Source organism: Microtus ochrogaster, chromosome 1, assembly GCF_000317375.1.
Source record: "Microtus ochrogaster isolate Prairie Vole_2 chromosome 1, MicOch1.0, whole genome shotgun sequence".
Classification (NCBI taxonomy): Eukaryota; Metazoa; Chordata; class Mammalia; order Rodentia; family Cricetidae; genus Microtus; species Microtus ochrogaster.
This window is the reverse complement of record NC_022009.1, coordinates 61068034-61087253: the sequence shown is the minus strand read 5'-3', so window position 1 is coordinate 61087253 and position 19220 is coordinate 61068034. Positions and strand designations below refer to the sequence as shown.

General features: G+C 40.9%; 1 protein-coding gene across 1 annotated transcript in view; it reads left to right on the top strand.

Moving 5' to 3' along the window:
• Nubpl (nucleotide binding protein like) overlaps positions 1-19220 on the top strand; it is a 183086-nt gene that overhangs the window by 26627 nt on the left and 137239 nt on the right. The window contains exon 4 of the mRNA XM_005343742.2: positions 10770-10860. Coding sequence (XP_005343799.1) covers positions 10770-10860 — 91 coding nt within the window. The remainder of the gene's footprint in view (positions 1-10769; positions 10861-19220) is intronic.

Here is a 19220-nt window from a genome sequence, read left to right as displayed (position 1 = left end):
AAAGAAAGAAAGAAAGAAAACAAAACAAAACAGAACAAAAAAAAACCCTAATGTTGAAGACACACAGACTTTGGTCATAACATATGAAACATAACATAAGAAATCAACTTTGTGCTAGCCAGGAATCCTCCTTCCTCACGTGGCTTTAATAATACTGGATGTAGGCTACTGGAGTCAAAAATGTAATCAACAGATTTACCCAGATGTGACCTACAATACATTGAGCAGCATGGCAAGATATGCCCATGAGCGCAATAGTGGCATGAATGTTATGGACCTAACCAACCACTTTATGATTTGATTTAAGGCCATTTCACATAAAGAAACATGTATCTTGTACTTTAATTCTGGCTAAGAACCTATGTTTGGGAATTTCATAGGTCCCAGGGTGAGCATACTATTGTTATTCTGATAAATGAATATCATATCAAACTGCCAAACTGCCCTCTCATATCTCTGTGCCATAGGTTAGTATGGCCCTCAGATTTTTTGGCTGATAGTTAAAGCATTAACAATTGATCAAACTGCAGAGTGTCTGTGGAGTGCTTAGCCACCAATGGGGTGTCTAGATTTCCTCCACCCCAAAGCTCAGGAGCCACCATGGAAGAGCACTATGGGAAATTGCAAGAACTGGAGATGGGGAGGGCTAGAGGGAACTGCCTCTTAGACAGGACAGACAGCTGTGCTTACAGGAGCTCGTAGCAGCTGTAGTTGCTTGCACAAGCTATTGAACGTTCTAGAGGTGGGGTGGCTCACAAGCCCCCACTCCTTACTGAGGAGCTATTGACAGTTAATGGCCTCTGCAGGAGAAAGAGTTAGTTTTTTTTTTTTAAAATTAGATGGCCCTACATCCTTTGAGTTGTGTGGGGGTGGCTATTACAAACAAAGGGGGGACAAGCCCACTCAATGCCAGGCTGGTGGAAGAGAGCCACAGGCCTGCTTGGTGGCCCAGGGCCAGGGTTGGGGGGTGGGCACCACTGCGATGAGCAGGGATGTGGTGGAGAAATGAGACAGAAGTGGAGGGATCCTTGTACTGTGTGGAGAGGCAGAACTGAAGTCCTTCACCACCACCAGGGCTATGGTGACGTAGAGGGTCCATGTTACCATGGAAAGCCGTGAGGATTGTCCCTGGTTTGGGCCACCACCTGAGGCCATGTTACCATTGGGGCCATATCAGTCTAAGAGGCCTGTACATACAGGGCTGTAGCAGCATAAATGAAGGCAGACAGAAATTATAATAATATATTCAGCTTTAATTGGGAAAAGACTTACAGAACCCGGGGTTCCAGCGGAGAACAGGAAAGCAGAAGGGAAGGGGGGAGCACACCAGCAATATTTATTAGTAAAAAGTATCCCCAGGCGACCCCGCCCTACAAGCAAGGTGATTGGCTGGGGTTACCCCTACACAGGGCCATGGTAATGTCCGCACCTGAGCTGTGGCAGAGGACCATGTCTGGCTCCTATTGCGACTCGGGTCTGTGTTTTTGTCTGTGACCTGTGTTACCATGGAGACAGGGGTATGGGAGAGCTGGCCCTGATGGTGTGGACCTTGGAGAGCTGGTACTACCCCTTGCTGGCCCTTCAGCCAGAGAACTCTCCTCCCCACTTCCCCAACCACCCCCAATGGCATGGACCTGGGAGAGCTGGCTCAGAGCCCACAGTCGAAAGTCCTGGGAGATCTGTTCCTCTCGTTTCCCCCTCCCCCTCGCCCTCCTTGCTAGCCGCCAAAAGAGAGCTGGCCCTGATGCCATGGGCACAGAAGAGCCGAGGGGACAGTCCCTGTGGAGGCCCAGACTGACCAAATCAACTAACGCCTAGGCCTACGTCCAGGTCTTTGAGTTTTCCCACCAGTATCTCCCAGTACAACCCGCGGGAGCTTGTGAAGGGACCGGTCCTGTGGAACCATAGCTGCAGGACCTCCACGACTCAGCACAACAACAGATTATCGGAGAGGAGCTTGGTCAGGGTCCAGTATTGATGGTGTATCGGAAGCCAGAGACCCTGAGCCAGACCAAAAGTTCATTGCAGTGACCATTCCCAAGTAGATGTTTGGGTAAGACAGTGTACACTAGAACACACCGCTGGGACACACAGCAGCTTCCAAGGCCACCGCGACAGATAAATATGCAATGGAGAAGGGGGGAAAGATGAGGAACCAAGTGGTTTTTTTTTTTCCCCTTTAAATTTTATTTATTATTTATTTTTATTTTCTTTTGGAGTGGAAGGTAGACATGGAAGGCTGGGAAATGAGTGGGATTGGGGTGCATGCTGTGAAATTTCCAAAGAATCAAGAAAAGAATTGTGTTGATTAAAAAAGGGGGCGGAGGGGGGGTATGGGAAGGTGGGAAGGTGGATCTGGGAGGAGTTAGGGAGGAAATGATCATCATATATTGCTTGAAAGCCCCCAGGAATTAATAAAATTATTTTAAAATAAATGAGCATATGCAAAGTTTTTAGAAAGTACGTGACACATAGTATGCTATAATGATATAATTGTTAGTTATCTTTCGAGACAGAGTCTCACTCTATAGCGCTAGCTGGGCAGGAGCTCACTATATAGAACACGGTGGCTTCAAACTCTTCTGAATCTGAGTTTCAAGTGGTGGAATTAAAGGCAGGCACTACCACCCCGGCCTTAGCTCCTTTTTTGACGTTCAGAAATTCACAGTTTCGTAATCATCATAAAAACCGGATAAAGCCGTGTTCTTTGTGTCTGAAAACCCCTCACTGTTTAAATTAGAATATGTTCTTTCTATGCAATGCTTCTTTTTCTTTTCTTCTCTTTGTTTTTTAAAACATAGTTTTTTAATTGGCAGAAAGCACCTTTACCAATGAGCCATTTCCCCAGCCTTAGAATGCATTGCTAATTTTTGTCTTGTGAGTTAGGAAACTTAGCAGCTCTGCAGTCAGCTGTCTGTCCAGTGACACAAGTTCAAGTCTGTTCTTCATGTTTTCCATGATGCTTTTAAGATGTTTAAAAAATAACCTAGAAAGTATAATTGTTATTTTATGTGGTACTAAGTAAGTAAGTTGATTTGCATTCATAAAAATTTATTACTTGTCAAGATGATTAACTGTCTCAACTTTAAGTAGGTGCTGTTTGTCTTAGTTTTAAATTTAGATTTATTTATTTTATTTTTTATGTGTTAATGTTTCTCCTTCATGTATGTGTGTGTACCGTATGCGTGCTTGGTGCCTGCAGAGGTCAGAAGAGTGCGTGCTTGGTGCATGGAATTCTCTGGAACTGGAGTTAAGGATGGCCACGAGCCATCATGTGCATGCTGGTAGTCAACCCCACAAGTGTTCTTCACTGTGGAGCCGTCTCTCCAGGCCTGGTGCTGATGCGTTTAGAAAGATGTAATCTTTTTTCCTTAATTTAAAATATTGCTCTAATATTTAAACATATACTATATATTGCAATAGCAATTTAATTGGAATTAATTACATAATTGTAATTTACTGGGCCTAGGTAGTGATATTTTTACAATCATGTTTGTTAATTGAAAGCCCCTAACTTGCTAGTAGTATTGTCTTGAGATGTGTGTCGGTCTCTGTGGTGTCTTTTGTAAGACTAAGTCAGTGTGCTGAATAAGGAATTTAGCATAAACTATTAAAAGAGAGATTTTAAAAATACATAATAGGCTGGGCAGTGTGGCGCACACCTTTAATCCCAGTACTCAGGGAGGCAGAGGCAGGCGGATCTCTGTGAGTTCAAGGCCAGCCTGGTGTAGAGAGCAAGTTCCAGGACAGGCTCCGAAGCTACAGAGAAACCCTGTCTCGGAAAGAAAAAAAATACATAATAAATAGACAATTAAATATTAAGCTCCAACTTATAGCCAGTCTTGTGAGGAAATTTTCCTCACTTGTTCCTCCTCCCTGAGGTCTTAGATTGCTGCACGTCACACTGGCCTAATAGGGAAATGGATGCCTGTCTTTAGGAGTCCTTTAGAGATGGAGCAGCAGGGGGCTTCCCAGTTCCCCACACTCAGTGGGAAGCATTCTGTGACTTGCAGCAGTGACTTTGTTTTGAATGGCTTTAAGAAGCTATTGGAAGGTGCTTCTTGCTTGGTACCTTTGGCCCTTTTTTAAATATTTTAAATTTCTTTTGATAAAATGCAGCTTGATGCAATAATTGATTCTCTTAATTTGCTCCAGGAAGCTGCTGAGTTGGTTTTTGAGTTAGAGAAATTACCCGAGATTTACATTTAATATATTCTTTGTTGGCTTAACTACCTATGGGTGGCAACGCTGTGAGCTTGCCTTTGGATTTTCATTAGCTGACCCTAGTACAAACTTACCTGAATTTTTCCCAAAAAGCAATTTCTCCTTTTAATTGTTCTTACTTCTGAGGTGGTTCTTACCAATTCATTTTTCCTAGGCACAACTTTTTTACTCCCATAAATTAATTTCTTCCCTTTCCTCTTCTCTCCTTGAGGAGTGTGAAGGCCTTAGCCTCAGCAGGGCGCTGGTGGCAGAGTTAGTGAGGCAGGGCCAGAGCACATGGATGCTTGGCTGCAGAACCAGTACTGCACATCGTCTAGAGTGGTCATGGTCAGATGCCTTGTGGGTTTGTGAGTCCTGTTTCTTTGTAGGAGCCACTACCAGAGCTGTGAGGGCTGCTCTTGGGGCTGAAGTTAGTTAAGGGCGTCTTAAGGATTCAGCTGTGCTTTATCTGCTGGGAAAGGCCCTGCTGCTTAGTTAGGTCTCTAGGTTCCCAAACTGAGAACCTACTAACAAAAAGACTAGCTGATGTCACCAGTAAGTTGACTGTTAATTTTTGGGACTTAGTGTCTATAGGTGTATTTTCCTGCATTTTTATAGGCATTACCATGGTGATAAAAACCTTTCTAATTTTTCCCGAATGTTAAAACTTTACTGAGTAGGCACATTAATACTTTAAAAAGTCAGGCAAACGATCTAAGATTTTTCTTAATCATGTTAGTGTATTTCCATATTGCTTAGATATAAATGTAGGACTGAAGACAGTTTTTTTTAAATGTAATATTGTTCTATAAGGATAAAAGGAGCAATACTTTTGTAGCTCTTTAATGTTTGAAACCTTGTTGACCTAATTTTGCCAGTGAGCAGATTTAAAATTACTCTTTTTAATTAGTTTTTTTATTCCATGCCTGGCTTTAGTTTTCAAAGTCGGATGGTGGCTGCCATTGTGCCACGTTTCCAGACCTGCCCACTGCTCCCACTCTGTGCTTTCCATGAGGCTCCACTGCTGGTGTGGAGGGATCCAGAGTGAAGCAGACTGTGGGGAATTCTGGGAAGAATGGTGGCTGGGAGCAGACTGTGGGGAATTCTGAGAAGAATGTGGTGGCTGGGAGCAGACTGTGGGGAATTTTAACCCAGTTTGCATTTTCCTCCTCTTATTTTTTTTTATTTTAGACTGTCTAGGGTTTTCAGTGCTATGAAGAGACACCATGACCACATTAACTCTTATGAGGGAACATTTAATTGGGGTGGCTCGCTTACATTTCAGAGGTTCAATCCATTATGGTCACGAAGGGAGCATGGTAGCATGCAGGCAGATGTGCCGGAGCTAAGAGTCCTTACATCTTGACTCAGAGGTAACAGGAAGTCAACTGACTGTCACACTGAATGATGCTTGAGAAAAAGACCTTAAAGCTCCCCCCACAGTAACACACTTCCTCCAGCTAGGCCTTACCTCCTAATAGTGACACTCCCTATGAGCTTATGGGGGCAAAATACATCCAAGTACCACATAGAATCTTGTTCTTGTCATCTCTGCTGACCTTGGGCTCATGGTCTTTCTTCCTGAGCCTTGTAGGTACTAAGACTAAGTTATGTCCTATCTCATCCATATAAACCTTTCTTTAGGACACATACTTGTACCTACAGTGTGTTTAGGGGGAGGTTTGGGTTTGAGATGGAGCCTCACTGTTTATTCAGGACAGGTCTAGAACTGATTTTTGTAGCTCTGGTTGGCCTTGAACTTAGGAGCCTCTTGCCTCAGTCTCCTGAGTGCTGGGATATGTAAAGCTTGCATGTGTTACCTGGTTTTAGAGGAAGGGGAATTACGTGAAATCACTAACTCTTAAAACCTAAGTGGGGGCCTTAGGAATTATATATATAGCAACCCACGCCTAGGATTTTAAGGAGGAATAAATGGAGGTCTGTTTATTCATCCATTCATTCTTTCACTTGCTCGGACATTATTGGAGGATAGTTCTGTCCTCACAGGGCACACTTAATAGGATGTCAGAAGGCAAAAGAGGTAGCCTGGGATAAGGGTTTGTAATGAACAGAAATAACCACACAGAAACTGTGTTAATTAAAACACTACTTGGCCCATTAGCTCTAACATCTTATTGGCTAACTCTTATATTAATTTAATCCATCTCCATTTATCTGTGTATCTGTGTATTGCCATGTGGCAGTGGCTTACAAGTAAAATTCCCAGCATCTGTCTTGGGCAGCTCCATGGTGTCTCTCTCTGTTTTCCTTCTCCCAGCATTCAGTCCAGTTTTCCCCGCCTACCTAAGTTCTGGCCTATCAACAGGCCAAGGCAGTTTCTTTATTTATTAATGGTAATCACAGCACACAGAGGGGACTCCCACCTCAAGTGTCATTGAAAAAACACACTATTTTCAGCAGCAGAGATGTGAAGAAGGTGGAAGTGTGCTGTGTGAGAGAGAGTACCAGAAGGACTAGCAGGTGCACAGGCTGTGGCACTCTGCAGGGGACAGTGGGAAGGTGTCTGCGGCTTCTCCATGAAGCGGGTAGTGAAAGTCCATCGAGGTGGAAGGCAGGAAGTGGGTTGAGAACAGGCGAGATGATGTGAGCTCTTGTGGCAGGTCCTGGGGTCATTGGCTCTGCGGCAACTGGAATGAGGAGCTGGTGCAGTGGGGTGTTGAGTAGAATAATATGACCCGACTTAAATTTTAACTTTCAGTCATCCCAGCTTTTTGTCTAGAAGGTTTGAGTAGTATTCCCAGTTTTGACAAGTGAAAATATAGGCCAGTGTCTTAAGTTATATTCTGGTTGCTGGCGAAAGCAATTTAAATGAGAAAGTGTTTATTGTGGCTCACAGTTCAATGGTACCGTCCACCATGAAAGGCAAGCAAGGGAGGAGAGGCGGGGAGGAGAGGTGGTAACAGTTGGTCCCATTCAATCCACAGTTGCGAAGTTGTGACGCAAGAGCGAGGATGCATGCTGTTGTGCATCTTCCTTTCTCCGCGTACACAGTCCAGGACCGCAGCCAGGCAGTGGCGCCATCCACACTAGGTGCCTCTTCTCACCTCAGTACAGTCTTGACAGTCCCTCCAGAGGTGTGCTCAAAGTCTGTCTTCCTGGTTATTCTAGATACTAGCACGTTTTTATTTAGCACTAACAGTTATAGACACCCATTTCAATTTGAAATTTAAATACACAAGGAATAATTTTGTATATATGTGTTCTATACAATGTTAGTTGACTACACATAAAGCAAATTGTACCTTAAAATTCATTTCATGCTTTGCATGTTGGCCTATACCAATGATGCCAGCACTCAGGGGAGTAGCACTCAGAAGGATGGGACAAGAGCATTGAGACTTCCAGGCCAGATGCCAAACATAGTGCTCTAGCCAGTTTGTCTGTCTTCCTGCACTGTGTGCATTCCTGCTTTTCATACTGCTCATCTTACACGAGAGTTTCACACAAGGACTTTGGGTTCATCAGGACTCACAGGCTGGAATCTCCACGACTGCCTGTTGTCCATGTTCTGTGTGAGCAAAACATCTCAATCACCCACTCTTCTGACATTTTGCTTTTTTTTTTTAGAGAAACAAATTAAACAAGTAAAGGTGTAGTGTCGGCTACTCATAACACAAACACACACACGCACTCATGCACACACATACACACTTACTGCAAAGCCTAAAAGTTATATATATATTTAGGCATAGTCATTTATCTTTTCTTACTGACTGCCCTCAGGTCTGCTCCCTCCCGGCAGTTTCCTGAACACTTGCGGACACGGTGCACATGTGGAGATAGGAGGACAATTTTCGGGAGTTGGTTTTTTCTTTCCATCACGTGTGCTTCGTGGATAGAACCCAGGTGGTCAGGTTTGGCTGCAGCGCCCTTAATCCACTGAGCCATCTTTACGGCCCAGCAGTTTCTTTAGAAGATGTAGGTAACTTTTTACATTTGGTTTTGCTCTAAAATAAAGTTTCAGATTAGAAATGTTCCTTTCTTTTCTTCTTTTTCAACTTTCTCACGAGCAGCGACTTTGTCATTTGACTCTTTTGTACTTTCCGTTAGTCATCCCGAGCTGTCTGCCGAGCCTCTTCCTTCAGGGTGCCCTTGTTCCTTTAGATATCCCCTTGACAAGCATCAGGAAACTCTTCTCTGTACTTTGTTCAGCCATTAGTTCTCCTGACAGTCAGACTCTTATTTAATCCCAGCTAACAGAATCAGGAAACATGCTTCTCTCTGGGAAGAGACAGAAATTCTTTTGAGTGACAGCTTGACTTAAAGATAAGCAGAAGACAAGAAAGAAGAGGCTTGGCTCAACTCCAGACTGAGTAATCCCAATTACCAGGCTAAGATTACATTGACTATCATATGCTGGGAATCTTAGCTGGGTTCTTCTGTGGGAAGGACAAGCTCGAGGGAAGTCTGAAAGGAATATTTACGTAGGAATAATTGGTTGGGAGTGCTCTAGGGCGTTGTTTTGATGGCTTCTATTAGTAGACGAGGGGGTTGAAAGGAGCATGTCAGAAGCTGTACAGTCTGCAGGGTACATCCTGCTGGAAGAACAAAGCGGTATCTGCACTGTTGTTGCTGCCTTTGAAATCTAGCACAAAAAATAGGACATGTAGTCTCACAAATTGCAGCTTTCACGTGGCAGTAATGAAACAGTATAATCACTCTGAATAATTCTGCCACCCTTTACGCTTTCACAGGTTGGGGTATATGTGAATCCAAAAATCTAAATAGTATCTCAGGGTTTGCATTATTTTATATTATCTGCTAGGTATTGAGCCCCACAGAGAGTCAGATGACAGTATATTTAGCTAAGTTTATGATGGCAAAGATGGCAATTATGATACTTAGATTTGTAGTTGCTTTTGCTAATAGTGATTTGGTTTGCTGTGTATTTCTAAGGTGCTTGTGGTGATTGTTTCTTTTGAGTCTGGCTAAAATTAAAGATAAAGAAATCTTAGTTGAAGCTTTCTTGTCTAAGTATAGTTATTTTGATTGGAAGGAAGTAGAAAAATACTTTGAGACTTAGATGAACACTGCTGCATACATTTGTCTGTAACCTACCTTTATATATATTTTCCTATAGAATAGAATTGTCTTGGAATTTAAATTTAAAATATAAAGGCTTGTTAGATATTAAAAATAGAAGCCTACCTGTTGTGTGAGAGGGCCTGCTTTTGGTCCTGGCTTCTCCACTATCTTACACCCAAAATAATCACACAGAAACTGTATTAATTAAAATACTGCCTGGCCCACTATCTCTAGCCTCTTATTGGCTAACTCTCACATCTTGATTTAACCCATTTCTGTTTATCTGTATATTAACATGAGGTCGTGGCTTACCGGGAGAGATTCAGCATGTCTGTCCTGGCAGCTCCATGGCGACTCTCTGTGTCCCTTCTTCCCTGCATTCAGTTCTGTCTACTCTGTCTACCTAAGTGCTGCCCTATCAAATGTTTTCCCTTTACAGCCACTACTTCAGTGCATTCCAACTAAACTTTATGCATAATTATCTTATTAAAAGAAAAATACCTTTTTTGCTTTCTTATTTTAAATTGGGCTGGGATTTCAATACAGACAGAGGTCAGTCTCATGTCTTCACACTCAGGTGACAAAGTCACAAGCGGATACTAAGTAGTTTTCTTAGAACTGCAAACTGAGTCACTGTAATATTGGGAATGTAAATGTTGAGGGTTGAAAAGTAATTGTATGTCTGGAAACAAGTATCATGGAAGATTTAGGGTTGTTTCAGTTTCTTGAATTGTTTGTTAATGAGAGACTGAGTGTTATCTTGCTAGGGTTTGGGGATAGAGGGAGGAGAGCTGTAAGGCTCAGTGAGGTACAGTTAGTATTAGCATGCTTATGTGGGTGGGAAAACCCAATAAAGATAGACCTGGAGATGGACGGAAAGAAAATGTATTTACGAGCAGCAAGTTTTGTTTTCCATTCCTTGACCAAGTTGCTGTTGAGTAGCACCTGGCAGGGACTTCACAGGCTCTTCTGCCCTTCTCATCTGTCCAGCCATCAAAGAAAACAGTAGTTAGCTGTTTCTGTTTCCTCTAGAAAGCCTTGTGTATTTAACTGTGGTTAAATTAAATACACAGTACTTAACCAGTAGCCTTATTGCCACATCTCTCTCTCTTTTTTTTTGTCAGATATGCAGCAGAATTCCTTACTTCCTATAATAGAATCTTGTTTCCATGATTTGTTTTTCATTTTGTAATTTAAGTCACTGTTCCATCATCTGGAGTTTCGTTAGGCTTTTACTAATCATTCCAATTTTGTTTGTGTCTTACTTGTTCTCAAAATCATGTTTAGACAAATAAGGACTTAGGTTTTTTAAGACTATACAGGAGACCTGAGCAAGTTGGTTGTTGAAATATAACACTAATTTAAAAAGTACCCTAGGCATTTTATGCTTTTGCTGCCTGTTGTTTATGATTTTGGAATATTTTATGTTTTCTTTTTAATAGGCTTATTGCTGTATAGACTTTTTTTTTTGTACTGTGAACATTAGGAATAATCTTACGGTGTGTTTGGTTTTCTTGCAGTCCAAGGCGGTTGGCTTGTTAGATGTAGATGTGTATGGTCCTTCCATTCCAAAGATGATGAACCTGAAAGGAAATCCAGAATTATCACCAAGTAAGTACAGAAGAGGGAAATAATGCCTTCTGATTGCTAGGCACCTGTCAGCCACCATGAGTGTTTTATATGTCATGTAGTGTTGCAGTTCAGAAATCAGGTTGGCATCAGTATGACTGGGTTTGAATCTTAGTTCTGTCATTGACCAGTTGTGTGGCTCCGAGGAGTCCATTCCATCTTGTTGTGCCTCGTCTCCCTACACACACAGTAGGGCCACAGTTGCTGTGAGGAATATGTAAATGGAGCATTGAGCACAATTAGTAGCACTAATACCCGGTAAATATATTAATATCCATTGCTTACCATATATATATGTACATGCATGAGAATATTGAGTGGGAATATATTGGTATTAAATAAAAATTACATTTTACAAGCAGATTTTTGTCAGACTTTTTTAGGGCATTTACAAACTTTTCACAACAATGTTTTGTCACTCTGTAGTTTTAGTGCCATCAATATAGGAAGAATTAGTTTTGTGCAAAGAACTAGAAGAAAAACTCTAACCCAGGTGAGTTGTCTAGATCAACAAAAACACAGACAATCAATGACGGCACAGCAGCAAATCCCAAAGAAGGGAAAAATACACAAAATAACATCGCCAACAAGGAAAACTAAAATCACAGGAGAGAGCAATTACTGGTCATTAATATTCCTTAATATAAATGGACTTAACTCACCTATAAAGAGACACAGGCTAACAGATGGATATGAAAACAGAATCTACCCTTCTGCTGCATATACGAAACACACCTCAACCTCAAAGACAGACATTGCTTCAGAGTAAAGGGTTGGGAAAAAATTTTCCAATCAAATGGACCTAAGAAACAAGGCGGTGTAGCTATCCTAACATCTAACGAAATAGACTTCAAACTAAATCAATCAAAAGAGACAAAGAAGGACATTTCATATTAGTCACAGAAAAATCCATCAAGGGGAAATCTTAATACTGAACATCTATACCCCAAATACAAGGGCACCCTCATATGTAAAAGAAACACTTCTAAAGTGTAAATCACACATTAAATCCCACACAGTGGGAGACTTCAACATCCCACTCTCACCACTGGACAGGTCTATCAGACAGAAAATTAACAGAGAAATAAGGGAACTAACAGATGTTATGATTCAAATGGACTTAACAGACATCTATAGAACATTTCATCCAAAGATAAAAGAATATACCTTCTTCTCAGCACCTCATGGAACCTTCTCAAAAATTGATCACATATTAGATAACAAAACAAACTTCAACAGATACAAAAAAAATTAGAATAACCCCATTCATCTTATCAGATCACATGGCTTAAAACTAGAATTCAACAGCAACACTAATTCCAGGAAATCCACAAACACATGGAAATTAAACAGTGCTCACCTGAATCATTAATGGGTCAAGGAAGAAATAAAGGGAGAAATTAATGACTTCCTAAAATTCAACAAAAATGACACAACATGCATGAATTTATGGTACACAATGAAAGCAGTGTTAAGAGGAAAGTTCATAGCACTAAATGCCTACATAAAGAAACTGGAAAAATCCCACACTAGTGAATTAACAGAACCTTTGAAAACTTTAGAGCAAAAAGAAGCAAACTCACCCAGGAGAACTAGACTGCAGGAAATAATCAAATTGAGAGCTGAAATCAACAAAATAGAAACAAAGAAAACAATACAAAGAATCAATGAGACAAAGAGTTGGTTCTTGGAGAAAAATCAACAAACTAACCAAAAGGCAGAGAGAGAATATCCAAATTAACAAAATCAGAAATGAAAAAGGGGACATAACAACAGAGGAAATCCAGAGAATCATTAGATCATATTTCAAAAACCTGTACTCAACAAAATTGGAAAACTTAAAGGAAACAGACAACTTTCTGGATAAATATCATTTACCAAAATTAAATCGAGACCAGATAAGCAAATTAAATAGACCTATAACTGCTAAAGAAATAGAAACAGTTATTAAAAGTCTCTGAACCAATAAAAGCCCCCCAACCAAAAAAAGCCCAGACCAGATGTTTCAGCTCAGAATTCTACAATATTTTCAAAGAAGCACTAATACCAATACTCCTCAAATTGTTCCACACAATAGAAACAGAAGGAAAATTGCCAAACTCTCTTTATGAGGCTACCATTACCCTTGATACCCAAACCACATAAAGACATTACTAAGAAAGGGAATTACAGACCAATCTTACTCATGAACATTGATACAAATACTTAATAAAATATTGGCAAATCGAATCCAAGAACACATCAGAAAAATCACCCACCATGATCAAGTCGGCTTCATCCCAGAGATGCAGGGATGGTTCAACATATGAAAATCTGTCATATAAACAAACAAAAATAAAAACCACATAATCATCTCATTAGATGCTGAAAAAGCCTTCGGCAAAATACAACATCCCTTCATGATAAAGGTCTTGGAAAGAGCAGGGATACAAGGAACATACCTAAACATAATAAAGGCAATATACAGCAAGCCAACAGCCAATATCACACTAAATGGACAGAAACTCAAAGCAAATCCCACTGTAATGAGGAACAAGACAAGGTTGTCCACTCTCCCCATACCTATTCAATATAGTTCTTGAGGTCGTAGCTAGAGCAATAAGACAACAAACAGAGATCAATAAATTATAAAAGAAGAAGTCAAACTCTCACTGTTTGCTGATAATATGATAGTTTACATAAGGGACCCCAAAAATTGTACCAAGGAACTTCTACAACTCATAAACATTTTCAGTAATGTAGCAGGATACAAGATTAACTTAAGAAAATCAGTAGCCCCCCTTTACACAGATGATAAATGAGCTGAGAACGAAATCAGAGAAACATCACCCTTCACAATAGCTACAAATAGCATAAAATATCTCGGAGTAACTCTAACCAAACAGTTTGAAGACTTGTATGACAGGAACTTTAAATCTTTGAAGAAAGAAATTGAAGAAGACACCAGAAAATGGAAAGATCTCCTATGCTCTTGGGTAGGTAGAATTAACATAGTACAAATGACAACCCCCCTAAAGCAATCTACAGATTCAATGCAATGCCCATCAAAATCTCAACAAAATTCTTCACAGACCTTGAAAGAACAGTATTCAAATTCATATGGAAAAGCAAAAAACTCAGGGTAGCGAAAATGATCCTGTACAACATAGTAACTTCCCTGACTTCAAACTCTACTACAGAGCTATAGTACTGAAAACAGCTTGGTACTGGCACTAAAAACAGACAAGAGGACTAATGGAACCAAATCTAAGACCCAGATATTAACCCACCTATCTATGAGCACCTGATTTTTCACAAAGGAACAAAAAAATATAAAATAGAAAACAGAAAGCATACTCAACAAGTGGTGCTGGCAAAACTGGATAACAACATGTAGAAGAATGAAAATAGATCCATGTCTATCACCATGCACAAAACTCAAGTCCAAATGGATCAAAGACCTCAACATAAAACCAACCACACTAAACTCCATAAAAGAAAAAGTGGGAAGTAAACTTGACTGTAGTGGCACAGGAGACCACTTTCTAAATATAACCCCAGTAGCACAGACAATGAGAGAAACTATTAATAAATGGGACCTCCTGAAACTGAAAATTTTCTGTAAAGCAAAGGATATGGTCAATAAGACAAAATGGCAGCCTACAGAATGGGAAAAGATCTTCACCAACCCCACATCAGACAGAGGTCTGATCTCCAAAATATACAAAAAACTCAAGAAATTGGTCATCAAATGAACAATTAATCCAATCAAAAAATGGGATACAGACCTAAACAGAGAATTCTCGACTAAGGAATCTAAAATGGCTGAAAGACACTTAAGAAAATGAATGTTCAACATCCTTAGTCATCAGAGAAATGTAAATCCAAACAACTCTGAGATTCCATTTTACACCTGTAAGAATGGTCAAGATCAAAAACACTGATGACAACTTATGCTGGAGAGGTTGTGGGGAAAAGGCAACACTTCTGCGTTGCTGGTGGGAATGCAAACTGGTACAACCCCTTGGATGTCAGTGTGATGATTTCTCAGAAAATTGGGAAACAACTTCCTCAAGACCCAGCCATACTACTTTGGGTATATACCCAAAGGATGCTTAATCGTACTACAAGGACATGTGCTCAGCAATGTTCATAGCAGCGTTGTTTGTCATAGCCAGAACCTGGAAACAACCTAAATGCCCCTCGACTGAAGAATGGATAGAGAAAATGTGGTACATTTACACAATGGAAAAATTTATACAGTGGAAAAAAATGACATCTTGAAATTTGCAGGCAAATGAATGGATCTAGAAAACATTATATTGAGTGAGGTAACCCAGACCCAGAAAGACAAATATCATATGTACTTACTCATATGTGGCTTTTAGATATGTAGCAAAGAGAACTAGCCTACAAATCACAATCCCAGAAAATCTAGACAAAAAGGAGTACCCTAAGAGAGTACATGGGTCTAATGTACATGGGAAGTAGAAAAAGACAAAATTTCCTGAGTAAATTGGGAGCATGGGAACCATGGGAGAGGGTTGTAGTGGAGGGGAGAGAAAGGAAGGGTAGCAAAAAAAAAGCTATAGCTCAATAAAATCAATTTAAACAATTAGCTTTTTGAATAAATCAAGTATTTTTACTGTTTCTGTTATTACATATTTGTAAGGTTGCCAAATATAAAGTCTTAAGTATAGGAAATACAGTCATAAAAGTGGTAAAAACTGGTTATTAAAAATGGTTTTATGTGAAATTGTTTTAAATAAAATTGATTTGTAATTGTGGTAAAATACAAAATTGAGTATTTATTTTTGTTTTTTATAGACCTTTTCCCCATGGTTCTAGAACAAAATATATATGCTGATATTTTATTAGGTTATAGTATTATTTTTATTGTAATTAAAAATTGATTAGGCATTATTTGCCCTTTAAGGTGGTTGCATATGTTGCAGGCATCAGTTATGCGAAGTCTGGATTGTTCTTTATGAGAAATATGACCTTATTGTTCTTAGATGACCTTAGGAGTTTTATATTGCTGTAGCCCTTTATGTAGTTGTTTCTTTAACTCATGAAAGCACAGGGAAAGGCTTCACCTTTTGATGCAACACACTTTGCAAACTCATATCATGAACCACGATGAACCAGTGTCACCGAGGAAGAGTGGTGATGACTTCAGGCACTCTGAACATCTGTGTCTTTAAGGACCAGTGTAAAAACTGACCCACATCGCATAGGTGTGATGCAGAGAGCAAGGCTTGAAGTGAACTTCAGTGCACTAGAAATCTTGGAAAGCAAAACAGAACAGCCCCAAAGTCAGTCTGTGCCAACAGGGTGATCTTGATTCTGTAGGGGAATGTCGTACAGTAGTGATCCTGAAAGTCAGGATATATGTAGAGCTGCAATAGGACAGCTCTGGGGCTGGGGGTAGAGCCACAATAGGACAGCTCTGGAGGGGGTAGAGCCACAATAGGACAGCTCTGGAGGGGGTAGAGCCACAATAGGACAGCTCTGGAGTGGGTAGAGCTGCAATAGGACAGCTCTGGAGGCCGGAGCTGCAATGGGACAGCTCAGCTCTGGAGGAAAGGTGTCCTGAATATTTGGAAGCCAGGCTACCTGAAGCTGGGGTGTGGTGGGAGATGGTCTCCTCTCCTGGAGAGCTGCTACTGCTGAGTTTTGGTCTGCTCCCTTACAGGAGAGTCCTAGCAGAGCTATCTGCTTCTTTGGACCAAGATGTTTCTTCTGCTAACTCTCTGCTAGGGGAAGCCCCTGCAGAAATGTAGCAATCTCTCTGCTCCTCTGCTGGTCTTGCTCAGCCCCCTTAAGGAGGTCCTAGCAATGCTGCCTTGCTGAGGCCCCCTAGGAAGCATCTCAGCAAGGTTTTTCAGCTTGGTCCCCTAAGGGACTTCCCAGCCAGGTTCTTCTCTGCGCAGGCGAAGGTCGTCACCCAAGACTCTATTGAGGAAGAGATTTATTTGGGAAGGAGGAGACCAGGAGAGTGGTTGCCTCTGCCACTTAAGGGCAGCTCTCAACTGAAGGGGTGGAGAGGCTTATATAGGGCTTCTTAGGGGTGGAGTTTTCCCAGGGAGAAAGGGGTTTGATTAACTTTTCTCTGCCCAGGGATTGGTCAGTTTAGCTGGTCAGGGACAGAGATGGCTCTGACTTCATGGCCAAACTGTGTTTCTTTCACTGTTTTTTTTTTTTTTTTTGTTGTTGTTGTTGTTTTAGCTTTTTGACTCTAATCTTAGGACCAGGGTATATTTCTTTCACTGGCTCTGATTCTAGGGACAAAGCGTGTTTCTTTAACACTAGTTTGAGAGCCAGGGCACAGGGATCAGGGATAAAGATGTTTCTCTCCCTGGCCCAGGTCTCAAATCCAGGATGTGTTTCTTTCTCTGACACTGGGTTCAGAGTCAGGGTGCTCAGTGATTGGTTGGTTTCCTGCCCCAGTTGTTCCTTTAACCTTACAGATTCCCCAGAAAATAAACGGAATTCTTAAAGTCTCAACAGTAAGGTATTTTTGAGTCTTACAAAGCTTGCTACCATCATACTACAAGGTCTCCTTTTGACGTTTCTGTACTTTGTCACGTTAATTTGCCCTGTCATACTGTTACAGAGAATACAACACAGCATAAAACTATCTAATTAACAATACAGAAAAACTGTGAGAGACCTGTTTAGGCTTGAGAGAGATTCCAGTGATCTGGAACTTCCTCTTCCTGGATGAAGCTGGAAACCCTGGAGGCCAGCCGGCTTCAGTATTGCCTCTTTTCTTCATTAATTAAATCAATGCATGGTAATGTAGTTTTCATCGATTTGCTCATTTAAATACCCAGTGGTAGAGTATATAGATTACACATTATTGCCTTTCTCCTCATACTATTTTCCTGTGGAATTATGACATTATAGACTTGACTACCAAGAGAAATTTTGTATTTGATCAAGAAAAATGAATTGATGGAAAAACACAAGCTTATAATAGTTTTTGGTTTCTTTTTTTAAAATTAATTTTTATTTTTTATTTTTATTGAAAATAGATTCTTCTCTCATACAATACATTCTGGCCTCTTTCCCCACCCTCCCTCCTCCCAGTTTGGTCCTCCTGTTTCCCAGACCTACTTAGCCTCTTATTTCCTCTTCAGAAATGAGCAGGCTTTCAAGACACAACAACCAAACAGAACAAAACAAGATACAATAGGACAAGGCCAAGTCCTCATCTTGAGGCTGGACAAGGCAGCCCAATAGGAGGAAAAGAATCCTAAGAGCAAGCAAAAGAGTCAGAGACACACCTCCCATTGTTAGGAGCCCCACAAAAACACCAAGCCAACAGCCATATATATAGAGGACTTGATGCAGACCCTCCTGGGTCCTGTCCTTGCCATTTCAGTCTCTGTGAACCTGTGTAGGCCCTGCTTACTTGATTTGATGGGCCATGTTCTCCTGGTGTGCTCCGTCCTCTCTGACTCCTACAGTCTTTCCTCCTCTTCTGTGGGGTTTCCACATCTCTGAGGGGTGGGACCCAATGGAGACCTCCAATTTAATCTTCGTCTGCACGATGTCTGGCTATAGGTCTCTGCACCTGCTCCCATTTGCTGTGAAGGAAGCCTCTCTCATGACCAGTGGACAAGACACTGATCTATGTGTAGCAGAATACCATTAGGAAGAATTTTATTGATTGTTTTTCCAGCTGTGTTTGCTTCTGTCCTAGGTCTCCTCTCTGGGCTATCTGATCTCTGGTTCCTGGTCATCCAGGCACTGTAGGGTGTGGGCTCCCTCTTGTGGCTTGGGCCTGAAGTTAAACTAAGCATTGGTTGGCCACACCCACAATTTCTGAGTCACCAGCATTATCTTGCCTGAAGCACAATTTCTGGTTAATATGAATAAAACCACAATAAACATAGTTGAGCAAGTATCCTTGTGGTATATGCCCAAGAGTAGTATAGCTGGGTCTTGAGGTAGATGCATTCCAAATTTTCTGAAAAACTGCCATATTGATTTGCATAGTGATTGTACAAGTTTGTACTCCCACCAAAAATGGAAGAGTGTTCCTCTTGCTCCATATCCTCACCAGCGTGAGCTGTCACTTGTGTTTTTGATCTTGGCCATTCTGACAGGTGTAAAATAGAATCTCAAAGTAGTTTTTATTTGCATTTCCATGATGGCCAAGGGTGTTGAACATTTAAGTGTTTCTCAGCCATTTGAGATTACTCTATTGGGAATTCTGTTTAGATCTGTACCCCATTTTTAATTGGATTATTTCGTTTTTTTAATTTATTTTTATTTTTTTTAAAGTTTATTTATTTATTAAAGATTTCTGTCTCTTCCCCGCCACCGCCTCCCATTTCCCTCCCCCTCCCCCAATC